This window comes from Macaca fascicularis, chromosome 13 (genome assembly GCF_037993035.2).
Source record: "Macaca fascicularis isolate 582-1 chromosome 13, T2T-MFA8v1.1".
Taxonomy (NCBI): domain Eukaryota; kingdom Metazoa; phylum Chordata; class Mammalia; order Primates; family Cercopithecidae; genus Macaca; species Macaca fascicularis.
The window spans coordinates 97,411,317-97,437,155 of record NC_088387.1 but is presented as its reverse complement, the minus strand read 5'-3'; the positions used below and the strand labels follow the sequence as shown (position 1 = coordinate 97,437,155).

The 25,839-nt window shown below is 55.4% G+C and overlaps 1 protein-coding gene across 10 annotated transcripts in view; it reads right to left on the bottom strand.

Annotated features, from left to right (window-relative positions):
• ADCY3 (adenylate cyclase 3) overlaps window positions 1-25,839 on the bottom strand; it is a 101,547-nt gene that overhangs the window by 5,050 nt on the left and 70,658 nt on the right. For 6 of the 10 annotated variants that reach the window (XM_005576417.4, XM_074012212.1, XM_065527343.2 and 3 more), the window contains 14 exons: window positions 18,319-18,449; window positions 17,635-17,746; window positions 17,338-17,465; window positions 15,621-15,779; window positions 14,248-14,425; window positions 12,435-12,563; window positions 10,162-10,304; window positions 9,853-10,014; window positions 7,197-7,284; window positions 6,204-6,320; window positions 3,706-3,965; window positions 3,349-3,414; window positions 1,788-1,869; window positions 176-334 (listed from right to left, as the gene is read on the bottom strand). In XM_005576417.4, coding sequence (XP_005576474.2) covers window positions 176-334; window positions 1,788-1,869; window positions 3,349-3,414; window positions 3,706-3,965; window positions 6,204-6,320; window positions 7,197-7,284; window positions 9,853-10,014; window positions 10,162-10,304; window positions 12,435-12,563; window positions 14,248-14,425; window positions 15,621-15,779; window positions 17,338-17,465; window positions 17,635-17,746; window positions 18,319-18,449 — 1,914 coding nt within the window. The remainder of the gene's footprint in view (window positions 1-175; window positions 335-1,787; window positions 1,870-3,348; window positions 3,415-3,705; window positions 3,966-6,203; window positions 6,321-7,196; window positions 7,285-9,852; window positions 10,015-10,161; window positions 10,305-12,434; window positions 12,564-14,247; window positions 14,426-15,620; window positions 15,780-17,337; window positions 17,466-17,634; window positions 17,747-18,318; window positions 18,450-25,839) is intronic. The other 4 variants (XM_005576419.4, XM_074012213.1, XM_065527344.2 and 1 more) reach the window with 1 other exon arrangement.

The following is a 25,839-nucleotide window of genomic DNA, read 5'->3' as shown; positions in this document are numbered from 1 at the left end:
CAACAGGCCGGAGAAACTCCTCTTTTGCTTATATTGTGTTTGCTGTTTAGGTTCAGCCCTACCTGGCCCCAGTCCCCTGTCCCTGAGAAGGCCTGGGCCCAGGGGGGTTCCCTGAAACAAAGAACAGATGGAGATGCATGGCCTCATGGTTCCGGGCTGAGGCCACACCCCTCACCTCATCTCTCTTCTTGGACCCCAGGAAATGGCGTGCCACGTGCTCAGGCAACATGTTGGTGACCAAGGCCTCGTTCCAGCGTCGCATCTCGTAGACACGTTCCTTCTGGTCGTGGACCTCAATCTTCCACAAGAAAAGTGTCCGTGCCAGTTTTTCTACCTACAGACACAGACAAGGCGAGGCATGTGCTCTGAGCTGGCCACTGGATAGAAGGATGAAAAACGGGAACAGCCAGGCATTGCTTGAATCTGGGAGGTTGAACAGCCTGTAATCCCAGCACTTTGGGAGGCCGAGGCAGGCGGATCACCTGAGGTCAGGAGTTCAAGACCAGCCTGGTCAATATGGTGAAACCCTGTCCCTACTAAAAATACAAAAATTCACCAGGCATGGTGGCGGGCAACCTGTAATCCCAGCTACTCGGGAGGCTGAGGCAGAAGAATCACTTGAACCCAGGAGGCAGAGGTTGCAGTGAGCCAAGATTGCACCATTAGACTCCAGCCTGGGCGACAGAGTGAGACTCAGTCTCAAAAAAAGAAGAAAAACAGGAACATGAATAGAGGAGCTCCCCTTGGAAAGGCTGGAGGGAAGATGGCTAAATGGCAAGGGAAGTAAGACCCTGCAAGGATTCCCCCTCATCAAAAGGCCACCCAATAGTGCGGTGCAGTTTCCAGCCCCCATAGTTACAGCAGATATCCAGGAGGCCTTCTGGGACCTAATTTCAGCTGCAGGTCTGTCTCGTGGAGGTGGCAGCAGTGGGGATCTCCCAGCTCAGGGGGGAGTCCCCTTTCTAAGCAGGTGCTATTTGGATGAGAAGTGGCTTGGGAAGTCACTAGGGGGCACTTGAGCTAACACTGAGCCGGAAGTACAGAGGTTCTTTCTCCTCCCTCTTTCCTCCCTTTTCCTCTGTTGTGGGGTTGGTGGAGGGGGGCGGTCACTTGTCACCCAGGCTGGAGTGCAGTGGTGTGATCTCAGCTCACTGCAGCCTCAACCTCCCAGATTCAAGCAATCCTCCTGCCTCAACCCCCCAAGTAGCTGGGATTACAGGCACGGGCCACCATGCCTGGCTAATTTTTGTATTTTTTAGTAGAGACAGGGTTTCACCATGTTGCCCAGGCTGGTCTCAGACTCCTGGAATCAACTGATCCTCCACCTCAGCCTCCCAAAATAAGCCACTGCACCCAGCCTTCTCTTTTCCTTTTAACCCAACAGAAAGTCCATCAGCTCCCTTCCCTTTCTCTCCCGGCTCCATGGTCAGTTGTGCTAATGTCCCTCAGCGCCATGGGGAGTGCAGGGGCCATGAGCCCCTGGCCTAGGGGATAGAGATTTGATTCAAGATGTTTGTGCCTTCGCTCTGTCCCCTCCCGCCCTCACTCCCATGCTTCCTTCACCATCCTGGAGGGGGTCGGATGGAAGAGGTGAGGCACTGTCTTCCTGTGTGACTGAGGAAGGAGCCTGAATATAGAAAAGGCAGTGGCCTGACCAGGCTCACGTGTGGGGTGGGTAAAGGGAAGCCGCAGTCCTTAGGAGCTTGGGCTCTTAGGTCCCAGGGCTGCTGCTCAGGAGGCCCTGTGGGTTGTGGGCACAGAGCGGGGATCGTGCAGGTGGCACTCACATGGCGGGAGAAGTAGTAGAAGCTCAGCATCATGAGGAACACCATCACCGTCATGGAGTACTTGGAAGGCACCAGGGGCAGCCTGCCGGGCAGAGCGCGTGCAACTGAAAGGGCCTCCCGGAGGGGGCCTGATTCCCTCCGACTAGACGGTGTTGCTTCCTGCCACCCCAGACCCAGAGCTCACCCCAGCTCCTTAGGCCCTTTCACATCAAGTCGGGCTCCCCCTGGGCAGTAAAGCTTTCTTAACTCACTGGCCTCCTCTCCAACAGCCGGGCAGCCCCTGGCCCCTCCTGGCTACGCCTGGTATTTACATCAGGGCTGCTCCCCAGGTGTTTAAGAAACACTGCATTGCCTGACTGATACAGAGGTAGCTACGACCATGCAGGAATTTGCAGAAGAGACATCAGTGATGGGATTTCATAGCCACGGGACTGGGGTACAATCTCACCATGGCTTTTTATGTCATTCGTCCATATTTTTATGTGGAGCTGTGGTTAGTTTCCATTACTGTATGGTATTTCGCTACATGAATATACCAGTTATGTATCCATTTCCTGTTGATGTCATTTGGGTTGTTTTCATTTGTTTTGAGGGAGGGGGTATGTCTATTACGAACAGTGCCACCTTGGATATTCTCATACAGATATCCTGGGACATGAGTATGTGCATGAATTTCTCTAAGATACATATATATACACACACATATACACACGTCTGCGTGGGCGTGTATGTAGGAGTGGAATTGCTGGGACACAGGTTTATTTTCAGCCTTACTAAATAGATCAAAATATTTTCTAACGTGCCTGTACTAACTCATACTCCCATCAGGAGTGTAAGAGTTACTGCTGTACTTGATATTGTCAGACTTATCTGGACCAGTACATGTGTGATGGTATTTCATTAGGGTGTGACTGGCATTTCCTTGATTACTTGAGTGCCATTTATTAGTGGCCATTTAGAGTTCTTCTTTTGTGAAGGGCTATGCAGGTCTTACCCCTCTTCTATTAGGTCATCTTTTTATTTCTAAACTTTCTTGAAGGTCTCATTCAAGTCACTGAGTCATAAAATTTTAAAACCTTGGCACTGGCAGGGACCTTAGAGAACTTCTGCTTCAGTATCCTCCTCAAGAGATGAAACTGCCACTCATGGAAACTGACCTGCCTGTGACCCACAGAGAATTACTGCCTGCTGCAGGCTCAGAAGCCAGGTCTAAATCCAAAGCGTGTTCCTCCCTCCTCATTTTCCTGCTGCTTGTCTGTCCTGTCAGCCAGTTACATGCAGCTGCCATCCACCTGGCAGTTCCTTCCCTCCTCACTGCACTGCTGCTGCCCTCCAAGCCTCACTGCCCTTCACGCAGAGGCCTGGATGTCCAGGTCCCTATCAGAATCATCCTGCCTCTGCTGCCGCCCTCCTGGAGGAACCCATGCCAGCTCCTCTAACCTGCATGTGCTAGGTCACGTGCCTCCTGGAGGGTGAGATCACAGGGCTTGGGCCTGTTGTATTCCTGTCTCTAGAAGAGGGACTGTGAGCGCAGGCCAGGAGGGGAAGCTGTGGCCCTTACCTGTCAGTGCCGTTGAGCCCAGGGGTGAATCCCTGCATCTTCTCTAAGGTCACCATAGGTAAGCTGCTGGACAGATAACAGCACAGTCAGGCTGCATCTGGGAACAAGAGCCTGATGCCCAGCCAGACACCGGGGTATCCCAAGTCCTCCACTCGGGGACAATGGGAAGAATCTATTCCCGGGTCCTAGCCAACCAGTGATGCGTCTGTGAGCGGCCAGGAACTCTGGCTCTTGAACAAGCCTCTGAGGACCCCTAGTGGCAGAAAGCCACCTCAGCACAGGCCCATGAGCTCAGCTGAGGACTTTGTGGGTGGGAGGAAGGAGACAATACAGATCCCCAGTCGCGCTTCATCTTACTCATGCTCCCGAAAACGCCGGTGGTCGTATTCATCGAAGACGGGGCGCCAGGCGTAGAGGTTGATGGCGGCCACGGCGCCCGCGACGAGCAGCATAAGCGTGAGCTTCACCATGTGGCTGACCTGCACCAGCATGATGGTGGCGATGAGAGACAGCACGGCCACGTAGTTGTAATACTTGGGGTTCTCCAGGCAGCCGCCCTTCGTCTCCATCCCTGCTGTCGCGTTGCTGGGTCCTGTGTAGTACTGGAGACAGCTGAGCTGGAGGCCAGGATGGCAGGAGGGGACACACGTTCAAGAGAACAGCAGGTGCTGGTCACAGAGAGCTGTGCATGGCAATGTGCACTCAGCTGCCACCTCCCAGGGCTCCCCCAGAAACACCGGGAAAGATGGGGAAATTTACTAGGGACGAATCACACGAAAGTTAGTAACTGCAGCTAAGAGCCTTGCTGTTGCCTCATTTGACATTCACAAAAACTCTCGAGTATTTTTAGTACTGTGCCTGTTGTACAGAAAACTCAGGCCAGATTTGCCCAAACACAATTAGCAAGCAGAAAAGCCAGAAGTAGGAGCCAAGTCTTTAGGCTTCAAATCCAACATGTTCTTCCCCACATCACACTGTTGCTTCAGGAGGCACCACGGGGCCATGAGCTCCACTCACAGCCTCCTCGTGATGACAGCTAGTCTCTGCCCAAACCCTTCCACTGGGGGGACACTCTGTCTTCTGGAGTCTTCACTGGTTCTGCTACTGGGCAGATGTGGCCGGGAGAAAGTGTATCCACAATCAGAATCAACCCCACGTTTTTGTAACTTTCACCCACGAGGGCTTGTCTTGCTTGCGTGATTCCTGGCATATCTATATTCTAGCATGAGCAGTTGTTGCACCTCCCTAAGCTTTACTCCTCCATAAGTGACAGCATCTCTAGGTGTCCTGGACCCTGTGCAGTGACAGCATCCCAGTGTCCAGGACCCTGTGCAGTGGTGACCCCCACACCTGGGTGCCAGGTTCTAGGTGTATTGTGACATGCAGGGGGCTTGGGGCTTCCCTTCCCTGGGTAGTGGGCACCAGCAACCCCTGGCCAAGGTAGGCTCTGGAGCCCCTAACTCCTCATTCCAATTGGACTTTTTTTTTTTTTTTTTTGAGATGGAGTCTCGCTCTGTCGCCCAGGCCAGAGTGCAGTGGTGCGTTCTTGGCTCACCGCGACCTCCACCTCCCAGGTTCAAGCGATTCTCCTGCCTCAGCTGCCCAAGTAACTGGAATTACAGGTGCGTGCCACTGTGCCTGGCTAATTCTTGTATTTTTAGTAGAGATGGGGTTTCACCATGTTGGCCAGGCTGGTCTCGAACTCCTGACCTCAAGTGATCCGCCCACCTCAGCCTCCCAAAGTGCTGGAATTACAAGCATGAGCCACCGCGCCCAGCCCTCATTGGACCTCTGATTAGCTGCAGCCCTGGAGCTTTTTCACTTATACCACTGCCAGAATAAGTCTCCATGCTGGTTGTATTCCTGTGCTCCAATTGTTAAAATGCAACAATAACATTAAATTAGAAAAAAAGGAAGAGAGTGTATATGGTACTTCGACAATTAGAGGAGGCCGTGACAACTGACAAGAGAACATCGATGACAGCTCCAGGCATGTAGTGCTCAATACGTGCCCAGTGGTTCTAAACCAATAGATCTGGGCTCCCAACTCCTGTCCCTTCTCCCCAAGAAAGCATTTGGCTGCCCCCTCAGGGGGGAAGAACACACAGGACCAGGACTTAGAACTGCCTCCATTCTGGATTCTGTCACTTCCTGGCTGTGTGACCTAGAGCAAGGGAATTATTATTATTTATTTACTTTTTTGAGACAGAGTCTCACTTTTCACCCAGGTTGGAATGTAGTGGCACAATCTCAGCTCACTACAACCTCTGCCTCCGGGGTTCAAGCGATTCTCCTGCCTCAGCCTCCCGAGTAGCTGGGATTACAGGTGTGCACCACCATGCCTGGCTAATTTTTGTATTTTTAGTAGAGATGGGGTTTCACCATGTTGGCCAGGCTGGTCTCAAACTCCTGACCTCGTGATGTACTCGCCTCAGCCTCCCAAAGTGCTGGGATTACAGGTGTGAGTCACCGTGCCCAGCTGATTACTCTTTTTGAGCGTTTGTTTCTCCATATGAAACTGCAGATACTAGTACAATTGCTCAGGACTTTCTCACAGATTAAATGAATCAACATACATAAGGCACCTAGCACACACAGGCCTGGGCACATGGAACTGGGCTCTTGGACTCTGGGAGAGGAGTTTCAAGGAAACAAGTCCATCCCAGAGGATCCCTGGATGACAGGGACAAGACTCCTTCCACTAGGCAGGGATGATGTGTTTGGGAACCTAGGAGCCACTCCAAAGCTACATGACAGTGGAGGGACAGATTGAGAAACTGCTCGTGTGACCCAAACAGAAGCCCTTCTCCACTGAGAATAGGGGCGTCCCTTCAACAAGGACAGCAGGAGCTCACCATGTCCACGACATTTGCCATCACCAGGATGAAGATGGCGAGCATGGCCCAGGTGTTCCTGGCCCAGCGGGTCCGGTCAATCCAAGTCGAGAAGGCCACAAGCTTCTTAGGAAAGGCCTAGAAGGAATGGAATTTCAAGGGCCGTGAGCCTTTGCCAGCCCTTTCTCCTGCAGACGTGACTGCCAGCAACTCAGGCTGCTCCCATATTCCAGTTCCAGGAGCCTCAAAAGGGGCTCTGCCTGGGAGTCACCCGACAGCTGACAAAGGGGCAGAGCTGAGAAGAGGGCATGGGAGTTCTGGCGCAGCGTTGGACCTCCTCCAGGTGCCTGTGCAACAGCACAGCTTCCAGCTCGCAGCCCTCTCCACAGCACATGCGGTGACGAGGTGAGGCCAGGGCAGAGAACAATTTTCAGGGCTGCTGTCTCTGGTCAGCTACTCCTGCCTGTCCTGGCTCCAAGTGACCTGGCGAGCCACCTGTGAGATTCATGTTCCTAAACACTGCTTTACCTTTGTCATTCTGATAAAAACAACCTCTGCTTGGTACCCCAGTGCCGTACAGGAGGAAGTTTTAATCCTTTTAGTCTGGCTTCTAAGGGCCTTCACAGTCAGGGCCAGCCCACCCTCCAGCTGGCCCTCTAACTGCTTCTCTACCCAGGTTCCTGTGTACCCAGACTCTGCCGTACTCATGTGTGCCGCAGCGCCACGGCCTGCCACAGCCCAGCCACGGCCCAACCAAGGCCCACCATCGGCCAGCCACAGCCTGCCACAGTCCACTATGGCCCAGCACCGGCCTGCCACGGCCTGGTGGCCCAGCCAGAGGGAGTGCTCTGCTGATGGTGAATGAATGGATGGGCAAGTGCCTGGACCATCCTAACAGAAGAGTGTCTGTCTGTCAGGATTTGACAGGAAGAATAACTCCATCACCACCCAGTTTTACAGGGAGTGCCACTCACTTCCAGACGCTTCCAAGCTCAGCAGAAAAGTGCCTCTTACCCGGGGAAAGATGGCAGCCAGGGAGCAGATGGTCAGGATGAGGAGCAGAATCTCACCCACCACGAAGGTCACATAGTTTGTCATTAGCCTGTGACAAAGAGAAGACAATTGGGAGGGGCCAGAGGGGACAGTGAGATGTGGTGAGGGGCTAGGAGGCAGGGGATGGGGGACAAGGGACAGGGGGCGGGGGACAAGGGGCAGGGGATGGGGGACAAGGGACAGGGGGCGGGGGACAGGGGGCAGGGGCAGGGGGCAGGGGATGGGAAGGCCTCTCAGCACAGCACGAGCCCGTGCCTGTACAGCTCCATGCAGTGCCAGGGAATTGCTGCTGCCTGCCGTGCAGAACGGGACAAAGGCCCTGATGAGAGGGGCCGCCAGCTGAGTGCTGGCCTGGGAGCGGCCACTCTCCAGCTGCAGCTGCTGCCTGGGACATTTCCCAGAGAGGGAAAAACTCACAGGTGGCCTGGGCACAGCCCAGGATAAACTTGGGCAGGGATCTTAGGAATGCGCCCCGGCCATGTCGCTGTGCTAAAGGGACAGAGCACAGAGCAGCATCGCTCCCTCGCTGCCGGGGGCTGCTAAGAGTCCGCCTATGGCAGCCACCCCCAGCTTCACCGTGGACACACTCTTAACACATCCACCTTAACCCGATGACTCCGGGAAACCTGCCTTCCATACCCTCTGCTCACACCCATCCCCATTTAATCCCTCCCTGGAAGGTGCTCTTGCCAAGAGCCCCAGAAGCCTCCTGGTAGCTAAATCCACGTCCCATTTTCAGTCACCTCTCGCCCCTCCTTGAGACGCTTTTCTCATTTGGTTTCTTGAGTCCCTGCTGGTACTTTTCCGTCCCTGCATCTGGACACGCTGCCTTGAGCTCAGCGAGTCTCGTGTTACCGCACAGCCTGCATGCTGGCGACGCCAGGTTCACATCTCCAACCCCACCGGCCCTCTTAACTCCAGATCATGGACTCTGGCCTCCTTGGCTAGTGGGCATTAAAAACTTCACGCATCCCAAACCGAACTCCTGATCTTTGCGTCTGCACTTTCGTCTTGCCACCTCGTCCCCATCTTGGCACCCCCGTCCTGCCAGTTGCTCAGATCAGAAGCCCAGGAGACGTCCTTAACTCCACACTCATGCCCCACAACCAATCTGCCAGCAAATCCTGTCAGTTCTGTCTCCAAAATACATTGAGCATCCATTCGTCAATCCAGAAAATTCAGAATCCAACCACTGATCCTCCTCTCTCCTCGGCCTGGCCTGGTTGCAGTGGCTTGTCTGGGTCACTATCTGGTCTCCTCTGGTCTCACTGCTCCCGCTGTGCTCACTAAGCGCTGTTCTCAGCAGAAGTGAGCCTCTCCGGGCATATGTCACAACGAGGGACTCCTTTGCTCCCTTGTTCCGGCAGCCTCCTGTGTTAAGAGTGGAATCTGGCGCCCTACGGTGGCGTCTGAGGCCCCACGTCTCTGAGCTGGACTCCTGCTACTCCTTCCAGTGGCCCCTGTTCCCGCTGCAATGCCTCCTCACCGTGCCTCCAGGGGCCAGGCCACTCCAGCCTCAGCACCTCTATCCGAAGCAGGTGTGCCCCCCCAGATAGCAGAAGCCTCACCCCTCACCTGCTTCCGGGCATTACTGAAATATTACTCTGCCAGCAAGGCCTGCTCTGATCATCCCACATCAAAATGCAAACAAAGCAAAGCCCCCGGGCAGCATACCCACTTCCTTCCTTGCCCGCCCTGGATCTGCAGTACTTACTCCTGCATGGATGCGTATTTTACTTGTTTAATTGCTTATGCCTATAGCTTCCCCTGCCAGAACCCAGGTCTCACGAGAGCAGGGGTTTCTGTATGCCGCATCACTGCCATGGCCCCAGCCAGCCCCTGATCGCCAGACACGAAGCAGACAACCAGTCGATACTCATGGAATCAGTGAATTTGAGCCTCACCACAGTCCTGAGTGTCAGCTGGGGCAGGGTTTGTTCTCCTCATTTCACAGAGGAGGAAACAGATGGTGCCGGAGCCTGCAGTGACCTGCACATGGTCACACACCCACAATCTTAGATGGTGTGACCGAGCCCAAGGCTCCCAGCAGGATTACAGTTTGTCAGGAGTAATCCTCTGTGACGGGGAATCCCCGATTGGCCGAGGGGAGAAAGGGAGAACGAGACAGTGGTCATCACCCTCAGACAGGGCGTCACCGGCTGGGGACTCCAGGAGGCCCACCTTGCCCTGGAGGGCCTGCTGCTGTGTTAGAGAGGGGGTCAGTCTGTGCCCAGAGCCTAAAATCTATATCAAGATGAGCCAAGAAAGGGGCCAGGTCAGCCTTGGTGACTGAGGCTGATGCAGTGTCCCCATCTTTGTCCCAAGAATCACTGTGGGCCCATCCAGCCAAGGTCTCCAGCCTTCTGGAGGCCTCTGTTCCTCAGCTCTCTCGATCCTGGCCAGATCCCCATTCTGACACTAGGACTGCTCCAAAACCTGGGGCGACATAAAGGAAGGAAGCCCAGGGTGCCATCTAGCACTCTTGGAGCCCGTGGGACCGTCCCAGTGGGTCAGGGAGCAGAGACAAGGCTTGCTCCCCAATGTGAGGCTCCCGCTGAGACGCCTGCCTCCCGGCACCGCCGCAGCCGAGGAAACCTGTGGCCCTGCCCTCCCTCACCAGGGGTCGATGAGTATCTCGACCAGAGCCGTGCAGAGCAGGACGACGCAGGAGCAGCTGAAGGCAGCCCCACTCTGCTTCTCCTTCTCCACCGAGTAGCGTGTTTCCATCTCAGGGTCCATGAACCGCATGGACAGGAGGAAGGTGTTTCTCTTCTTTACTCTGCAGTGGGAACAAGCCCCATGAATCCCAAATGCCACACCTGCCTCGGCCTAGCAGGGGGGCCGTATTTGGGATGCCCGGTTTCCTGAATCCCTTGTCAGGGCCCGGGAGGAACGGTGGGCCTGGACGCCTCCGGGTGGCGCTTACACTTGGGCAGACTCTCGCTCCAGCAGGGCCTCGTTGAGCAGCTGGTTGAGCTCGTGCTCGTCTTCGGAGGCGTCCACCACTCGGTCAGCCAGGTCCTGCAGGCGCAGCCTCCGGCGCGGGTTGGGGAATGAGGGGTTGTCAGCCTGTGAGCCAGGGAGGCAGCGTGAGTGGGGCAGATGGGACAGAGTGACAGGGAGGAGCTGAGAAAGACGGAGGTGGAGGAGGAAAGGAACAAAAGAGGGCATACTCGGAGGACCAATCCCTCCAGCTCCATAATCCCTTTCCGGGAAGTCCTCCCCATGCTCCCATGTGGCTCCATGTGGCCTGGGTCTACACCCAACGCTCCAGGCCTTCCTGGCTCCCTGGGCCCCACCAGAGCTCTGCAGGGGCGGTCGCGAATGACAGCATTGTAGGGAGCTCCTGGCTCCCGAGTAGGAGACTTGTAATCGAGACAGCTGCGGGTTGGGACAGTCCTGGCACTTCCTGCTGTGTAGATGTGGGGGCCATATACATCGGCACCCTGGGGACATGAATGGCTCCCAGCTCTAGGGCTTCAGGGAACTATTAAAGGAACTTCCATCTGGCTCATTTGCAAAGGAAGATCTGAGGGGGAAGCGATGGGAGAGAAAAGAATGTTCTCATCACTAGAGGGCTGACGAGGGGCGGGTAGGTGGAGCTGGGGCACCCATTACCATTTTATTCCCAGTTCCAAGGAAGAAGTATCAACTCCAAAAACAGGAATCCTGGCTGTGATGACAGAGCCATCAGTCTAAACAATCACTGAGACTGGCACGCTCAATAGCTGAGAGTTGTCTGAACGGGTTCAACAGTGCATCTGGGAGCCACAGTCAAGACTCCCTGGGGCCGGGCGTGGTGACTCACGCCTATCATCCCAGCACTCGGGGAGGCTGAGGTGGGTGGATCACTTGAGGTCAGGAGTTTGAGACCAGACTGGCCAACACAGTAAAATCCTGTCTTTACTAAAAACACAAAAATCAGCCAGGCATGGTGGTGCACGCCTGTAATCCCAGCTACTCGGGAGGCTGAGGCAGGAGAATCACTTGAACCCAGGAGGCAGAGGTTGCAGTGAGCCAAGATCACGCCACTGCACTCCAGCCTGGGCGACAGAGCATGACTCCATCTAAAAAAAAAAAAAAAAAAAAAACTTCCTGGTCTTAAGCATCGGCACAGGTGTGCCACTGGTTGACAGTTTGACCCCAGATAATGTTTCCCCAGCCACATCTTCCTCTTCTGTAAAATCACATGGATGGTCTGTGGCAGCAGCAGGAACCTGTTCCTGAAGCAGATCCGGGAGCAGCGTGGGCCTGGCTAAGGCTCAGGGCCCGAAAAATCACAGGCTGCTAAAGCTGTATCTGTGTCCTCCTTGCTAGTGAGCGCCTTGAGTCTGTACCTCCACTTTCTCTCAAGAAAACTGCAATAAGGAAAAGTTGCTGAATGTTGGGGGACTTGAGAAAACCCTAATTTACCCTAAGCCCCGTCTACCATCTTGTTCTACAGCATCTGCTCTAATGGCACCAGGGCCAGCTCTCCTGTCCCCCTCACACGGTGAGCCTGGCAGCCCCGGCAGGGCAGACACCCCATCTCTGCAGCACTGACCTCCATCAGGAAACATACTCCAGACACCCTGCAGTCAGGGACCAGTTCTGGGTGCTCCCCAAGAGGCACCCCGCACTCTGGGACAGCATGCTAATTTTCCTCGCCTTTGGGGCTGCGGAAATATCCCATCTTGCATGGAACTTGTTGGGTTTGAACCTAGCCAGAGAGGAGTCCAGGTCTGAAATCTCACTTCCAAAATTGTCTCAGACCCTATAGAATTTTCCATGGAGGTCCTCACTGATCTCAAATCTACAGGATTCCAGGTCACCCCAACATGTAACTGATGAGGAGACAGTAGGGTTTTGTGGGGCTGGAGGGGTGACCTGCCCATGGTTACAATGCTAAGCAGGAGGAGGTCCTGGGTGGTGGCCAGGTCTCCCCAGCGTAGGACTCCAGCGTAGGACTCCTGCTGCTGATAGGCGTGAGTCACCACGCCCGGCCCCAGGGAGTCTTGACTGTGGCTCCCAGATGCACTGTTGAACCCGTTCAGACAACTCTCAGCTATTGAGCGTGCCAGTCTCAGTGATTGTTTAGACTGATGGCTGTGTCATCACAGCCAGGATTCCTGTTTTTGGAGTTGATACTTCTTCCTTGGTGTCTGGTGTCTGCCCGCATCTGGCCCCTCAGTGACCCCCTGCCCTGAGCCCTGCACATACCTGGGCATCCTGCTCCTCGGGTTTCTCTGATGAGGACCCGCTGCTGTGGGCACTCCCGTTGGGCTCCTTGGTCTCAATGAGGGCAGGGGAGCTGGACTTTGAGGAAGCTGGTGCTCCATTGGGCAGGGCCTAGAGGAAAGGAGAGCTCAGCCATGATCCGGGGGTGGGATAAGTGGCACAGACAGGGCTGGAAGTGACAAGCGTGTGGGAGGCAGTGGTGGGATTAGAGCAACCGGAGGCCATGGAACTTGCTTGTGGATTGCAAAGTGAGGTGTCAAGGATGACTTCAAACTTTTTGGTCTGAGCATTTTTTTATTTTTTATTTTTTGAGACGGAGTCTTGCTCTGTCACCCAGGCTGGAGTGCAGTGGCAAGATCTCGGCTCACTGCAAGCTCCGCCTCCTGGGTTTATGCCATTCTCCTGCCTCAGCCTCCCAAGTAGCTGGGACTACAGGCGCCCACCACCTTGCCCGGCTAGTTTTTTGTATTTTTAGTAGAGACGGGGTTTCACCATGTTAGCCAGGATGGTCTCGATCTCCTGACCTCGTGATCTGCCTGCCTCGGCCTCCCAAAGTGCTGGGATTACAGGCTTGAGCCACCGCACCCGGCCTGATCTGAGCAATTATAAATAAAAGGATGGAACTGCCATTAACTGAGATGGGAAGACCGAGAGAGAGCAGGTTTTGGAGTGGGAAGGCGGACAGGACAGGTGGCATTTAAGATGCCTATTATATGTACAAATGGAGGCATACAAGTGGCTGTATGCTGAGTGCAGGAAAGCCACTGGGGCTGGAGATACAAATTTGGGAGGTGTCAGAGAAAGCCTTTAAAATGACACTGGATGAGACTGACATCGAGGCTAGAATGAACAGGGAGTCTATCAGCCACACTCCTGCAGCCTCCCCAGAGTGGGCTTTGCTTTAGCCACAATGAGGCAAAGCCTCAGCCACGGAGCAGTCTCAGATGACACGATTTCCCTGACAGCCACCACGCTCCTTAATTCCAAGTCTTGTTAGATGGACTCCCATACTGGAGGAAAGGGTTTTGACACGAGAGATTACAAAAAATAAAACCACCTCCAGATTCAGTAGGGGATGGTAAAGGGATCAATTTCTGCAACAGCTGCTGTTGGTTTCTAATCAGACTGACAGGAGGTGTTGGGGTGTTGGTGGACAGGCCTGGGGAAGCTGCTGACTGCTTCAGGTCTGTAGATATTCGGGGGGCCCCACACGAAGACCAGACCAGAGGGCAGGCCCATAGGATGCTCTGCTGCGAGCTTGTTCAACCCGCAGTATTTGATGTTTGGCCCAAGACAATTCTTCTTCCGATGTGGCCCAGAGAAGCCAAAAGATGGGACACCCCTGCGCTATGACTTCTATCTCATTCCTTCCTCATTTCCCACTCAGGAAACCTTCCTGGCCTTGGTCCTCCTTCCCCATGACCAGTCACCCCACTCCCAGCCTCGTCTGTGAGTCTCTCCCTGAGCATCCGTGTCACTCCGGTGGCTTCACTCACTTCCTCCGTGCAGGAGACTCTGAGCTCCAGCCCAGCTGCTCTCCTGGGCGCCACCAACACACCTCCAGTGCCTCCCTTTTGGATGTGGTCTTGGGATATGCTACAGTCACCTCCATTGCAACTTGCCATGAATTACACTCACCGTCTCCCCCCAGAAACCAGCCATCCCTCAGGAAGGGTGCCAGCCTGCCACTCACCTCTCATAGCCAGCCACCACTGGGTCCTGCAACTCTTCTGCCATCTTTCCTTAATCTCCTCCTCTCCAACCCCCTCATCTGGGGGTGGGGTGGGGAACTCACCGAGCCATTGAGGCCATTCTGGGTGGCTGTTTTCTTCACCTCTGGCTTGGAGGCAATGATGAGGTAGGTTTCAATACCCTTCTCTTCTAGGTAGTCACAGCGGCTGCCCCCATCGCCTGGTTCCACATCAAACTCCCCTTTCAGGCAGTCCATGGTGCTCTGGGAGATGTGCACACGCCTGGATTGCAGAGAGAGAGGCCCTGAGCGCCGGCCGGAGGTGGCCCTCACAACCCCTGGGGACAGTCCACGGACCACAGATGCACTGGCTGCTGCTCGGCCCCGTGTCTCTCGGGCATGTGGGGCAGTGGCCAAGTGGAGGCAGGCGCCAAGTGGAGTATCTGCCACTTGGCGGCCCACTAACTAGTTGTGTGGGCTGTGTGACGCCTACTCCCATCTCAGCCTCAGTGTTGGAGCCACGACACAGGAGTACAATCTTTCTTCAATCTTTGATCCACTGTGAAGTGGATCAAATGTGATAAGGATTTTTTTTTTTTTAAGACAGTCTTGCCCTGTTGCCCAGGATGGAGTGCAGTGGCGCGATCTCAGCTCACTGCAACCTCCGCCTTCCAGGTTCTAAGCAATTCTCCTGCCTCAGCCTCCAGAGTAGCTGGGATTATAGGTGCACACCATCACGCCTGGCTAATTCTGTATTTTTAGTAGAGATGGGGTTTCTTCATGTTGGTCAGGCTGGTCTCAAACTCTTGACCTCAGGTGATCCACCCGCCTCAAGCCTCCCGAAGGGCTGGGATTACAAGTGTGAGCCACAAGATCCAATTATCCCCCACCTTGCACATTTCTCAGTTGCAACCCCTGCTGCCAAGGGAAAATAAAACCCGTTTCTGAGGAGTTACCACTGAGCGCAAGAATCCTAAATGCCACTGAAGGAAGCTGCCCAGCCCAGGTGGGGAAGGCTGAGCTGATCCTCCCTCAGCCTGGCCCTGCTAAAGGCAGGGCCTCCATTACTCACTGATCCTGTAAAGGAGCTCAAGTAAGACACGTAATCGCACTGCAACCTGCAAAACACTGCCTCTGAGCCCGCCACTGACGACTGCTCATTACTCTCCCTTTGGGGAGACCTGGGCGCTGGCATAAGGAGAGCTGGGGCAGCCCCCTAAGTGGGTAAAGGGTAAAGGAGGACAGGCTACTGCAGGGTCCAGGCAGGAGAAGCCACATCTAACATCAGGCCCAAAGAGGCAGGCGAGAACGGCCTTAGCCAGGGCTGGTGCAGGACAGGAGGAATGCTGTTCCGGGGTGGTGGGGGGACCTTCTCAGAGGCCCCCTGTCCCTCATCAGGGTCACAGCCCTGTGGTATGGAGGGGACGGTCCAGTCCCCGCCCCAGTCCTCACACCTGCCCCCGCGGAAGGGCACTCACCCAGGGATGCCGCCGGCCTCCATCTTGTTGGCTACAGTGACGTCAGTTGACCACACATCGTACTGCCAGCGCTTCTGGCCCAGGACGCCCCCCAGCACGGTGCCCGTGTGCACCCCCACACGCATGTCCACCCCAGTCTTGGTCTTCTCCCGCACATACCTGCCACGGACACACAGAAAGGAGGGTCAGGGCGTGGCCTTCACAAGACAGCCAGCCTGCAAAAGAAATTCATCGTGGGCCTCTTCCCCTCCACGGGAGGGGGCCTGGCAAGGTCCCCACAGCTTTCTGCCTGCACTGAAGTCCAGTAACCCATGGTGTTGGGTGGGGGATAAGGCAGGCCAGGGCCAGCCCAGAGTCAGGCATCACAGGCCAGCAGGACGAGGGCACCAAGCGACTCTCCTCCCTATCCCCACTTCCCGAGGGGCCTCCAGTTTCTTTCTGCTGATTACTCTTTTATTCATTCATGCAGTTAATATTTCACTGAGCGTCAAGTATGTGCCAGGCACATTCGAGGTGCTGCAGACATAGAGGTGAACAAAATAGCGGTGAGCAGTCCCTTGCCTGAACGTGTCTGACAGGGCAGGGAGAGGATGCTAGAATTCCTGGACTACCGCCCCTGGGATAAAGGCCACATTGCTTTCTTTCTTTCTTTTTATTTTTTGAGACGGAGTTTCACTCTTGTTGCCCAGGCTGGAGTGCAATGGCTCGATCTCGGCTCACAGCCACCTCTGCCTCCTGGGTTAAAGCCGTTCTGCCTCAGCCTCCAGAGTAGATGGGACTACAGGCATGTGCCACCACACCCGGCTAATTTTGTATTTTTAGTAGAGACGGGGTTTCTCCATGTTGGTCATGACTGGTCTCAAACTCCAGACCTCAGGTGATCCGCCTGCCTTGGCCTCCCAAAGTGCTGGGATTACAGGCGTGAGCCACCGCACCCGGCCAACATTGCTTTCTTTCCAGGGCAATACTAGATGGGATTTAACCTGGAAGACGGTAAAAATGCAAAGCTGCCCCCTCGGAGAAGAGGGTAAAGGGCGGGCAACTTCCAGGACTCCATCTCATGGGGGAGGGGCCTCAGCAGGAGCTTCCCTTTCTGCGTTGGTGCCTGATGTCACCCCGGGTTCCCCAGAGGCTGGAAGTCAACCAGAGGGACTGCCCATCCGAGAGCTGCAAGCGCACTTGGAGCAGGGGCAAGAGGGGGGACAGTGAGCGCGGGAGAGTCTGCCTCCCTCACAGCCTAGGCTGGAGCACAGAGGCTGGGGTGGGCTCCAGCCCCAGCCCTGAGACCCTCTGCCAGGGGCTTACAGTCACTGCACCACAAGATGGAGAGGGCAGTGCCTTCGGGGGTCATGGTGAGAAAACACTGAGGAGAGATGGGGAGCCCCTGTGGGGGTCCTAGCAAGTGTGAGGAAGCGTGAGGAATTTCACAACTGCAACTTCCAGTATAAAGGGAATATGTGGACTAAGGCTGGAAAAGCGGGCCCCACAGGCTGGGGGAGGCTTACAGTTCCCCTGGGCTGTGAGGAAGGTAAGCCACGTCCCAGCTTCCGGAGCAGGGGCCTGTGCCACCCATCAACTGGCGCCGTGTCCCAGCAGGGCACAGTCTTTGCCTCCAGCCGATCCCCACCCAGGGGCTGTGGCCAGCGCAAAAGACCTGCTTCTCCCAGGGTTGGGCCCCTTGCTCTGGGAGCCTCCCTCCCAGAGGCACCCCACTTACGAGATGGCCTCCACCATGGCGAGCCCCATGAGGATGGAGCAGACGGCGTGGTCCTCCCGGTAGTCAGGCAGGCCGCAGATGCAGTAGTAGCAGTCGCCCAGGATCTTAATCCGCAGCTGGTGGTATTTCTGAAAGGGGAGGGCCTGGCCTATGCTCCAGCCCCTCAGCAGTGCGGGAGGAGTGGCCAAGAAAGCAGAGGAAGGACAGAGGGAGAAAATCACGGGGCCGGGGATGGTGGCCAGGCACAGGCCATGAGGGCAGGCCCCGCCGGAGACCCAGGCGGGACCAGGGACTTACAGCTGCCAGCTTGTCAAAGCGGGCAAAGAGCTCGTTGAGCAGCTTCACGAGCTCCTGGGCACTGCAGGCAGAAGACAGCTGGGTAAAGCCCACGATGTCGGCAAAGAGGATGCTGCATGAGGAACGAACCGTGGGGGTGAGGCTCTAGGCAGCGAGGTGTGCCCGCTCCCTCTCCAACCCGCAGGGCGGCCAGGATCAGGGTGGGAGAAGGTCTTCCCTCACCCCCTCCAGGGCAGTGAGACCCTGGCCCTTCCAGGTAAAGTCAGGGCTCTGACCTTGCACTTGTCCTAGTGGACCTCCCCCTGCAGGCATCCCTCCGTGGTGCCTGGGGACCACCCCACACTGCCCCCTCCTGCCCGGGCTGAACTCATCCTTCTTCCTAGAATCAGAGGTCAGGGCTCTAGCCCCAGTGCTGGCCCCGAACAGCTGGGTGACCTCACAGGAGTCCCTTCCCCACTCTGGGTGATGTCTGTTCTATGATGGGGTTGGACCAGGCAGCCTAGAACACACTGTAGCTTAAACACCTGCCGGCAGCTTCTCCCGCCGGGTTGATGAGTGCCGTGGGGAGCCTCGCTTCTGGTCCCTGGAAAACCTCTCGAAGCCCACAGCACCTAGTGGGTCCTACAAAGACGCAGCCTCCACGGCCTGCTCTGTCATCAGAGCCCGCACCCCGGGCCGGCGTACCTGACGTTCTCATGGCGGTACATGTACATGGTGTTGAACTGCTGCTGGTCCTTCTGGCTCTCGTCTTTCTTCATGTCTTTCAGCATCTCGTCAGCCACGTGCTTGGGCAGGATGGAAAGCATGAGGTTCTCCTGTGAGGGACAGGAGAGGGTCAGAGGCAACGGTAGGGCCTGCTAGGGGCAAGTTCAGATATTTCTTGGAAGAAACGCCCCGATCCTGGCAAGAAACATGAGCCGGGAACCACGCTGCCCTCCAGAGAGACCTCACAGACCTGCCTCGGGAACAGCTAGGGGTCTGGGACAGGCAGCTTCTGGCCCTGACAAGGCTGAGGGTGGCAATGGCCCCTTCAGAGCAACTGAGGGGAGCCAGAAACGCAGTGAAGCATCCTAAATGTGGCTCTGTGCTCAGCATCCTCGTGCCACAAGAAGCGCAACAGTCCTGCGTGGGCTGCTGTACCGTGAGCGCTCCCGGTAGGAGCCCTGTGGGGTCACCTCAGCCACCCACCGTGGCTGCAGAGCCATCGCTCACGAAATTCTGCTTTGACCCGATCAAAGACTGACAGCAGACCAGGCACCACACAAGGTGCCAGCGACACAAAACCAGCAAGATCGTCCACCTCAGAGAGCGGAGGGTCACACCGGGACACAGGTAAGCATGCCCAGTGCAGCATGGCAAGTTCTGTGCCCAGAAAGAGAGCAGAGGACTGCGCAAGAGAGAAGCGGGGGCCGAGGTCGGCTGGGGAGGAGGCATCAAGGAAGCCTTCCTGGAGGAGCCTTGGCCGAGCCCAAGACACCACGCTGAGGTCACTCCTGTCGGAGGCAGCCATGTACACAAAGTCACAGACACACGCAAAGCACACCAGGGTCCTTCAGGGATTTCCATGGAGGTAAAAACAAATATGGCTTGAGAGCTGGGCAGGGTTTAGATCAGGGTCAGCAAACTGTGGCCTGTGGGCTCAAGCTGACTGCTGCTGTCTTTTTTTTTCATACAGGGTCTTGCTCTGTTGCCCAGGCTGGCGTGCAGTGGTACAAACATGGCTCACTGCCGCCTCAACGTCCTGGGCTCAAGTGATCCTCCCACCTCAACCTCCCAAGTAGCTTGGAGTACAGGCATGTATCGCCACACCCAGCTAATTTTTACATTTTTTGTAGAGACAGGGTCTTGCCACGTTGCCTAAGCTGGTCTTGGACTCCTGCGCTCAAGCCATCCTCTCTGTTTCCATCAAGTTTTCCTGGCACCCAGCCATGCTCATCGGTTGATATATTGTCTCTGGCTGCTTTAACACTCCAGTGGCAGAGTGGGGTAGAATTGACAGAGACCGCGTGGCCCACAGAGCCAAAAGTATTTACTGTGTGGCTCTTGGCAGAAGAGGTCCATGGCTTGAGTGGCACCGGTCTCTGGAACGGGGAACAGAGGAGGAGTGGCAGATGTGAGGGCAAAGACAGGGTTTGGTTCTGAGGCGCCGCAGGGCCTCTGTGCGGGCACCTGCAGGCAGCGCTCAGGAGAGTGGGCTGAACCGTCTGCCCTGGAAGCCATGGGTTGGATGATCAGTAGCGAGAGAAAACCAGGGACAGAACGTGGTGCTGCGGAGGCAAAGCCAGGGGCAGGAGGCCCAGCAGGGAGCCGGTCAAGAGGGCAGCACTGCCCCCGTCCCCGAGGGGAGGACGGTGATGATGGCGTCTGGTGAAGGACGGTGGGGGGCACTTGGGGGAGAACCCCAAGTTGAGGTTTTGCAGGATGGAAACTGTAAAAGGCCAAGGGGCATGAGAACTGGCTCATGGCGGGGACGCAACTAAAGAAAGTGTGTCCAGAGAAGGGTCAAGATACCAATGAAACCACAGCAGGCACAGGCAGAGGCCAGGGAACTGGAGGCAGAGATGTGGCTGGAGGACAGGTGGCCACTGACCCTCAGGGTGGAGGGCTTCGGGGTGGCTAGGCCCGTGTTGCCATGGGGTCGGCTGCTGAAAGGCGAGGAGCGCGTGGGCAGGGACTCAGGATGCCCAGGAGCTCCGTATCTAGAGTGCAGATCCCAGACATTACCACCCTGGTCCAGGGTGGCCAGAAAACCTAGAACCAGTGGCTTGGTCCTCAGCAATCAGGGCCTGACTGGACGGCTGCAGATCCCAGGTCACAGGGGCAGCAGCCAGGGACTTCGCCTCCTGACAAGGTCTGGGCAGGGGAGCAGGCCCCACCGCTCCAGCTCTGCTGAGTTCAGGGGTCCCTGAGGCCCGAGAGAAGTCAGCTCATCCTGCATGTCAGATGCGCCTGCTCTGGAGCAGGAGGTGGTGGTGAAGGCTCAACTCCACTCCTCTGGGCAGAGCTGCCAAGTGGTCCCCAGAGTCTGCTGTTGTTCTCGGGCCCTCAGCACCTAATAAACCAGAGGCCTCCCTTGGGAGAATCAGCTCTGCTATAGGTCCCCGTCGTCTACACTCTGTAGCTTCATGGGGAGAATTTATCACCTTTCTTACAGGAAATCACACCATTAGGACAACGGGAGCATGCCCGGCAGGCACTGGCCCCTGCCTGAAGCGGTTACAGTGGTTTTGCTCTTTGATATGGTTTGGCTGTGTCCCTACCCAGATCTCAACTCGAATCGTATCTCCCAGAATTCCCACGTGTTGTGGGAGGGACCCAGAGGGAGGTAATTGAATCACGGGGGGCCAGTCTTTCCCGTGCTCTTCTTGTGATAGTGAGTAAGTCTCACGAGATCTGATGGGTTTATCAGGAGTTTCTGCTTTTGCTTTTTGCTCATTTTCTTTTGCTGCCACCATGTAAGAAGTGCCTTTCGCCTCCCGCCATGATTCTGAGGCCTCCTCAGCCATGTAAGTCCAATTAAACCTCTTTTTCTTCCCAGTCTCAGGTATGTCTTTATCAGCAGCATGAATATGAACTAATACAGTAAATTGGTACCAGTCGAGTGGCACGTTGCTGAAAAGATACCCAAAAATGTGGAAGTGACTTTGGAACTGGGTAACAGGCAGAGGTCGAAACAGTTTGGAGGGCTCAGAAGACAGGAAACTGTGGGAAAGTCTGGAACCTCCCAGAGACTTGGTGAATGGCTTTGACAGAAAAGCCGATAGTGATATGAACAATAAGGTCCGGGCTGAGGTGGTCTCAGATGGAGATGAGGAACTTGTTGGGAACTGGAGTAAAGGTGACTGTTACATTTTAGCAAAGAGACTGGCGGCATTTTGCCCCTGCCCTAGAGATTTGTGGAACTTTGAACTTGAGAGATGACCAGGGTATCTGGTGGAAGAAATTTCTAAGCAGCAAAGCATTCAAAATGTGACTTGGGTGCTATTAATGGCATTCGTTTTAAAACGGAAACAGCATAAAAATTTGGAAAATTTGCAGCCTGACTATGCGACAGAAAAGGAAATCTCATTTTCTGAGAATTCAAGCTGGCTGCAGAAATTTGTGTAAGTAACGAAGAGCTGAAAGTTAATCACCAAGAAAATGTGGAAAATGTCTCCAGGGCACGGCAGTCACCTTTGCAGCAGCCCCTCCCATCACAGGCCCTGAGGTTTAAGAGGAAAAAGTAGTTTCGTGGGCCAGGACCAGGGTGCCCGTGCTGTGTGCAGCCTAGGGACTTGGTGCCCTGTGTCCCAGCCACTCCAGCCATGACCGAAAGGGGCCAATGCAGAGCTTGGGTTGTGGCTTCGGAGGGTGCAAGCCCCAAGCCTTGGCAGCTTCCACGTGATGTTGAGCCTGTGGGCACACAGAAGTCAAGAATTAAGATTTGGGGAACCTCTGCCTAGATTTCAGAAGATATATGGAGATGCCCAAGGAAAAGTTTGCTGCAAGGGCAAGGCCCTCATGGAGAACCCCTGCTAGGGCAGTGTGGAAGGGAAATGTGGAGTCGGAGCCACCACACAGAGTCCCTACTGTGGCACTGCCCAGTGGAGCTGTGAGAAGATGGCCACCGTCTTCAGAGCCCAGAATGGTAGATCTACTGACAGCTTGCACCATGCGCCTGGAAAAGCTGCAGACCCTCAAAGCCAGCCTGTGAAAGCAGCTGTGAGGGGAGGCTGTACCCTGCAAAGCCACAGGGGCAGAGCTGCCCAAGACCACAGGAACCCGCCTCTTACCTCAGCATGACCTGGATGTGAGAACTGGAGTCACAGGAGATCATTTTGGAGCTTTAAAATTTGAGCTCCAAAGAAGCCCCACTGGATTTCGAACTTGCATGGGGCCTGTAACCCCTTTGTTCTGGCCAATTTCTCCCATTTGGAATGGCTGTATTTACCCAATATCTATACCCCCATGTAGGCTGGGAGGGAGGCCAGCACAGCGCTGTGACGTTCTTAAACCTCGCGTTCTACATCCCTCCCTGCCCACACACCTGACCGCACACCTGGCCTGTGTGCTGTGTGGGCTGTGGCTGCAGAAGTAGCTCTTCTGAGAAGTTATCCCCCCAAATCCAACAGAAGTAAAGATATACGTAGAAGATGATCTGCATTGCAGTTTGACTTAACACTTGTGGAAAAACTGTAAGTCACCCAAATACCCAGTAAATGGCTAATTAAAATGACACATCCTCTGGATGGAAGATTCTACAACCTTAAGAATGACCATAATGAAACAACAGTACTGTTTATCATGGCAACAATAAAGTACAGAGAGAAGAGCAGGGCAAATTGTGTTCTGTGAAGCTGACACCATGATCGTTGTGTGCATAGAAATAAAGGCAGAAGGCTATATGCAAAGAAAAAAGGCTCATTTAACTTGGAAGACCGAATTAAGAGAAAATTTGAAACGTTTTTTCAAAGTTGCAATAGGGTGCTGGTGGTGGTTCTTTTTAAAAATACTTTTTTAAACTGGAATAAACATGGAACTTCCTGTTGCCTCCAGCTGTGATCCTATCCCTGACCTAGGCTTCTCTGGAAGGACCATAGTTTTCTTAGAAAGGGAACATCCTTCAAGGCCTTTGGGCTTGGCTCCCGATTTCCTAGTCAGCTTGGACATAACCTGAGAAGGGGGAACCTATGGCCAGGCCCGAACCAAGGAGACCCACAGCCAAAACGGGGGTGGGGGAAGGCAGTGGCCCTCCTAGGGAGCCAAATGACAGAACGGTCACCCTGCGCTGGCTTCACTCTGTAGCTCTCATGAACACAGCACCCCACCAGGTGATAGACACTATCCATCCAGTCAAAATCATCCCTCTCCTTTGCTAAAACTTCTGTATCAACCCTGTATTATCATATATATGCAATATTGTCTCAATTTTGCATATGACAAAACCTAGGCACAGAGAGATGAAGTTGTCTGTTACACATCCCGAAGGGTTAGTGGCAGACCCTGAACCCAGGGCTCTGAGACCCTGGAATGGGTGAGTTTTTGTGCTTTTCCCACCCCAGTTATCTCATCTGCTTTAATGTTGTTCTGCTACAGATGTGAAGGTCCCCCCAGTGCCCAGGAGCATCGGTTAAAACCTTTCCAACAGTCCCATAGACTGTTCTTTTAAATAAACATAGAAATGTATCCCTCTGGTCTTAAGGCTTAAAACTTCTATTTATCTGAGTTCCTTCCTCAGGAAAGGACCTTCAGGCCTCTCAAATGAAGTATTGAATAACTGAAACTCACCAACCAGATCACCACATCCAGATAATGAGACTCAGGACCCCTCATTCCTAGTGTATCCCACATTGTTCCATGTTTTCCCTGCCGTGTAAACCCCGGATTGAGTAAGTCAGAGATGGATTCGGGACTGAGCTCCCATCTCCCCTACCGCAGCAGCCGATTAAAGCCTTATTCCTTGGCAATAATTGCTGTCACAGTGATTGGCTTTCTGTGCAAGCAGCAGGACCCAGACTGAAGCCCTGGTGTTTTGTAACACAGAGAGGCCCCGACAGTGCGGGTCTGGCTCTGGACACCCTCCCCAGGGCTCCATGCTGCCCCAGCCTTGGGAATCAGGCAGCCCCTCCCAGTGGGTCCTCCTCACAGAAATGGCCCTGCGGCTGCCTCGGGGGGAACTTGCAACAGCCTCTGATGTGTCTCCCAGCACCCTGATCTGCTCCTCCTCTGCAATCCACTGTCCCCATGGCATCTGATGCCCTCAAAGACATCCAGTGGCTGCCACTGCCAGACACCAGGCAGGGGTGGGGGGTACAGAGGCAGTAGTGGTGGCAGCTCCTGGAATCCTCCCTGGGACCCACATTGAGCATAAGAGGAGGAGGGGGAGGGGGGAGGAGGGGGAGGGGGGAGGGGGGAGGAGGGGGAGGGGGGAGGAGGGGGAGGGGGAGGGGGACGGGGAGGGGAGGGGGAGGGGGAGGGGGAGGGGGAGGGGGAGGGGGAGGGGGAGGGGGAGGGGGGGAGGGGGGAGGGGAGGGGGGAGGAGGGGGGAGGAAGGGGAGGGGAGGAGGGGAGGAGGGGAGGAGGGGAGGAGGGGGGAGGGGGGAGGGGGGAGGAGGGGAGGAGGGGAGGAGGGGAGGAGGGGAGGAGGGGAGGAGGGGGGAGGGGAGGAGGGGGGAGGGGGGAGGGGGGAGGGGGGAGGGGGGAGGGGGGAGGGGGGAGGGGGGAGGGGGGAGGGGAGGAGGGGAGGAGGGGGAAAAGGGTGCTGCCTCCATGGCTCCATCCCGTGGCCTAAGGACACTGGTGGGTCACCCATCCTCCCTGGCCTCACTGCCCCACGCTGCTCCTCACAGGCCAAGGAGAGGAGAGGCCCATGTGGCAAAGCCCTGTCTCAGAGCAGGCATGAGTGGCTACCGTGTACTCAAAGTACCTAACTGGGCTGAATGTGAGGGGCCTGAATCTAGGACAGCCCTGGACCTCGACAGAGGCCTGCTGCTCCCCAACGCCCACAGGAGGCCCCTGCTTGCCTCTCCATGCGCCAGGAGCCGCTGCCCAAGGACCCGAGCTGCTGACGCCCATGGAAACTCAGGTAGCCCTTGTCACTGCCACACGAAGTGGCCAAGCCTGTGCGGGGGGCGCAGCCCTGGTTCAGCTGAGCCCATCGCCAGGACTTCAGGCTGCCCTACCCAGAGTGTGGCTGGTGGGGCTGTGGCCTCAGCATTACCCATGCTCATCAGGGTGGGGAAGCCACGGACCTTGAGGTACATGCATGCACTTGAAGCTTGCGAAGTGTCTGTTGAGGAACAAGATTTGAAGGAAAAGAAACTTAGGGGAAAGGAGCAGCTGCAGGGTGCGCATGCGTGTGTGCATGTGTGGAGGGGTGTTATTTGTACAACATTCTTAAGAGTCTACCTACTAAAGGCACTGCCTCCAGCCATATCAAAGTAGGAGGCAAAACCTGCAACCGAGGACTGGTGGGGTAAGGAAGCAGCAGAAAACATGACCCTCAAAGCCAGTGCGACGCGCTTCGAGGTAGAAATGGCTGTGCGCCTCAGGACACGACGTGCGGTGACCTCGCCCCGTTCCCGAAGCCCAGGGATGGCACAGGACCCCACTGTGAGGAGCTGCCGCAGGGGAAGGTGCAGCGGGGCAGTGCCCAGGGGGCAAGGGTTACTTGGCAGCTTCCATATTCTTTGTATGTTTTCTTTTCCTGTAATCCTTTTTTATTGT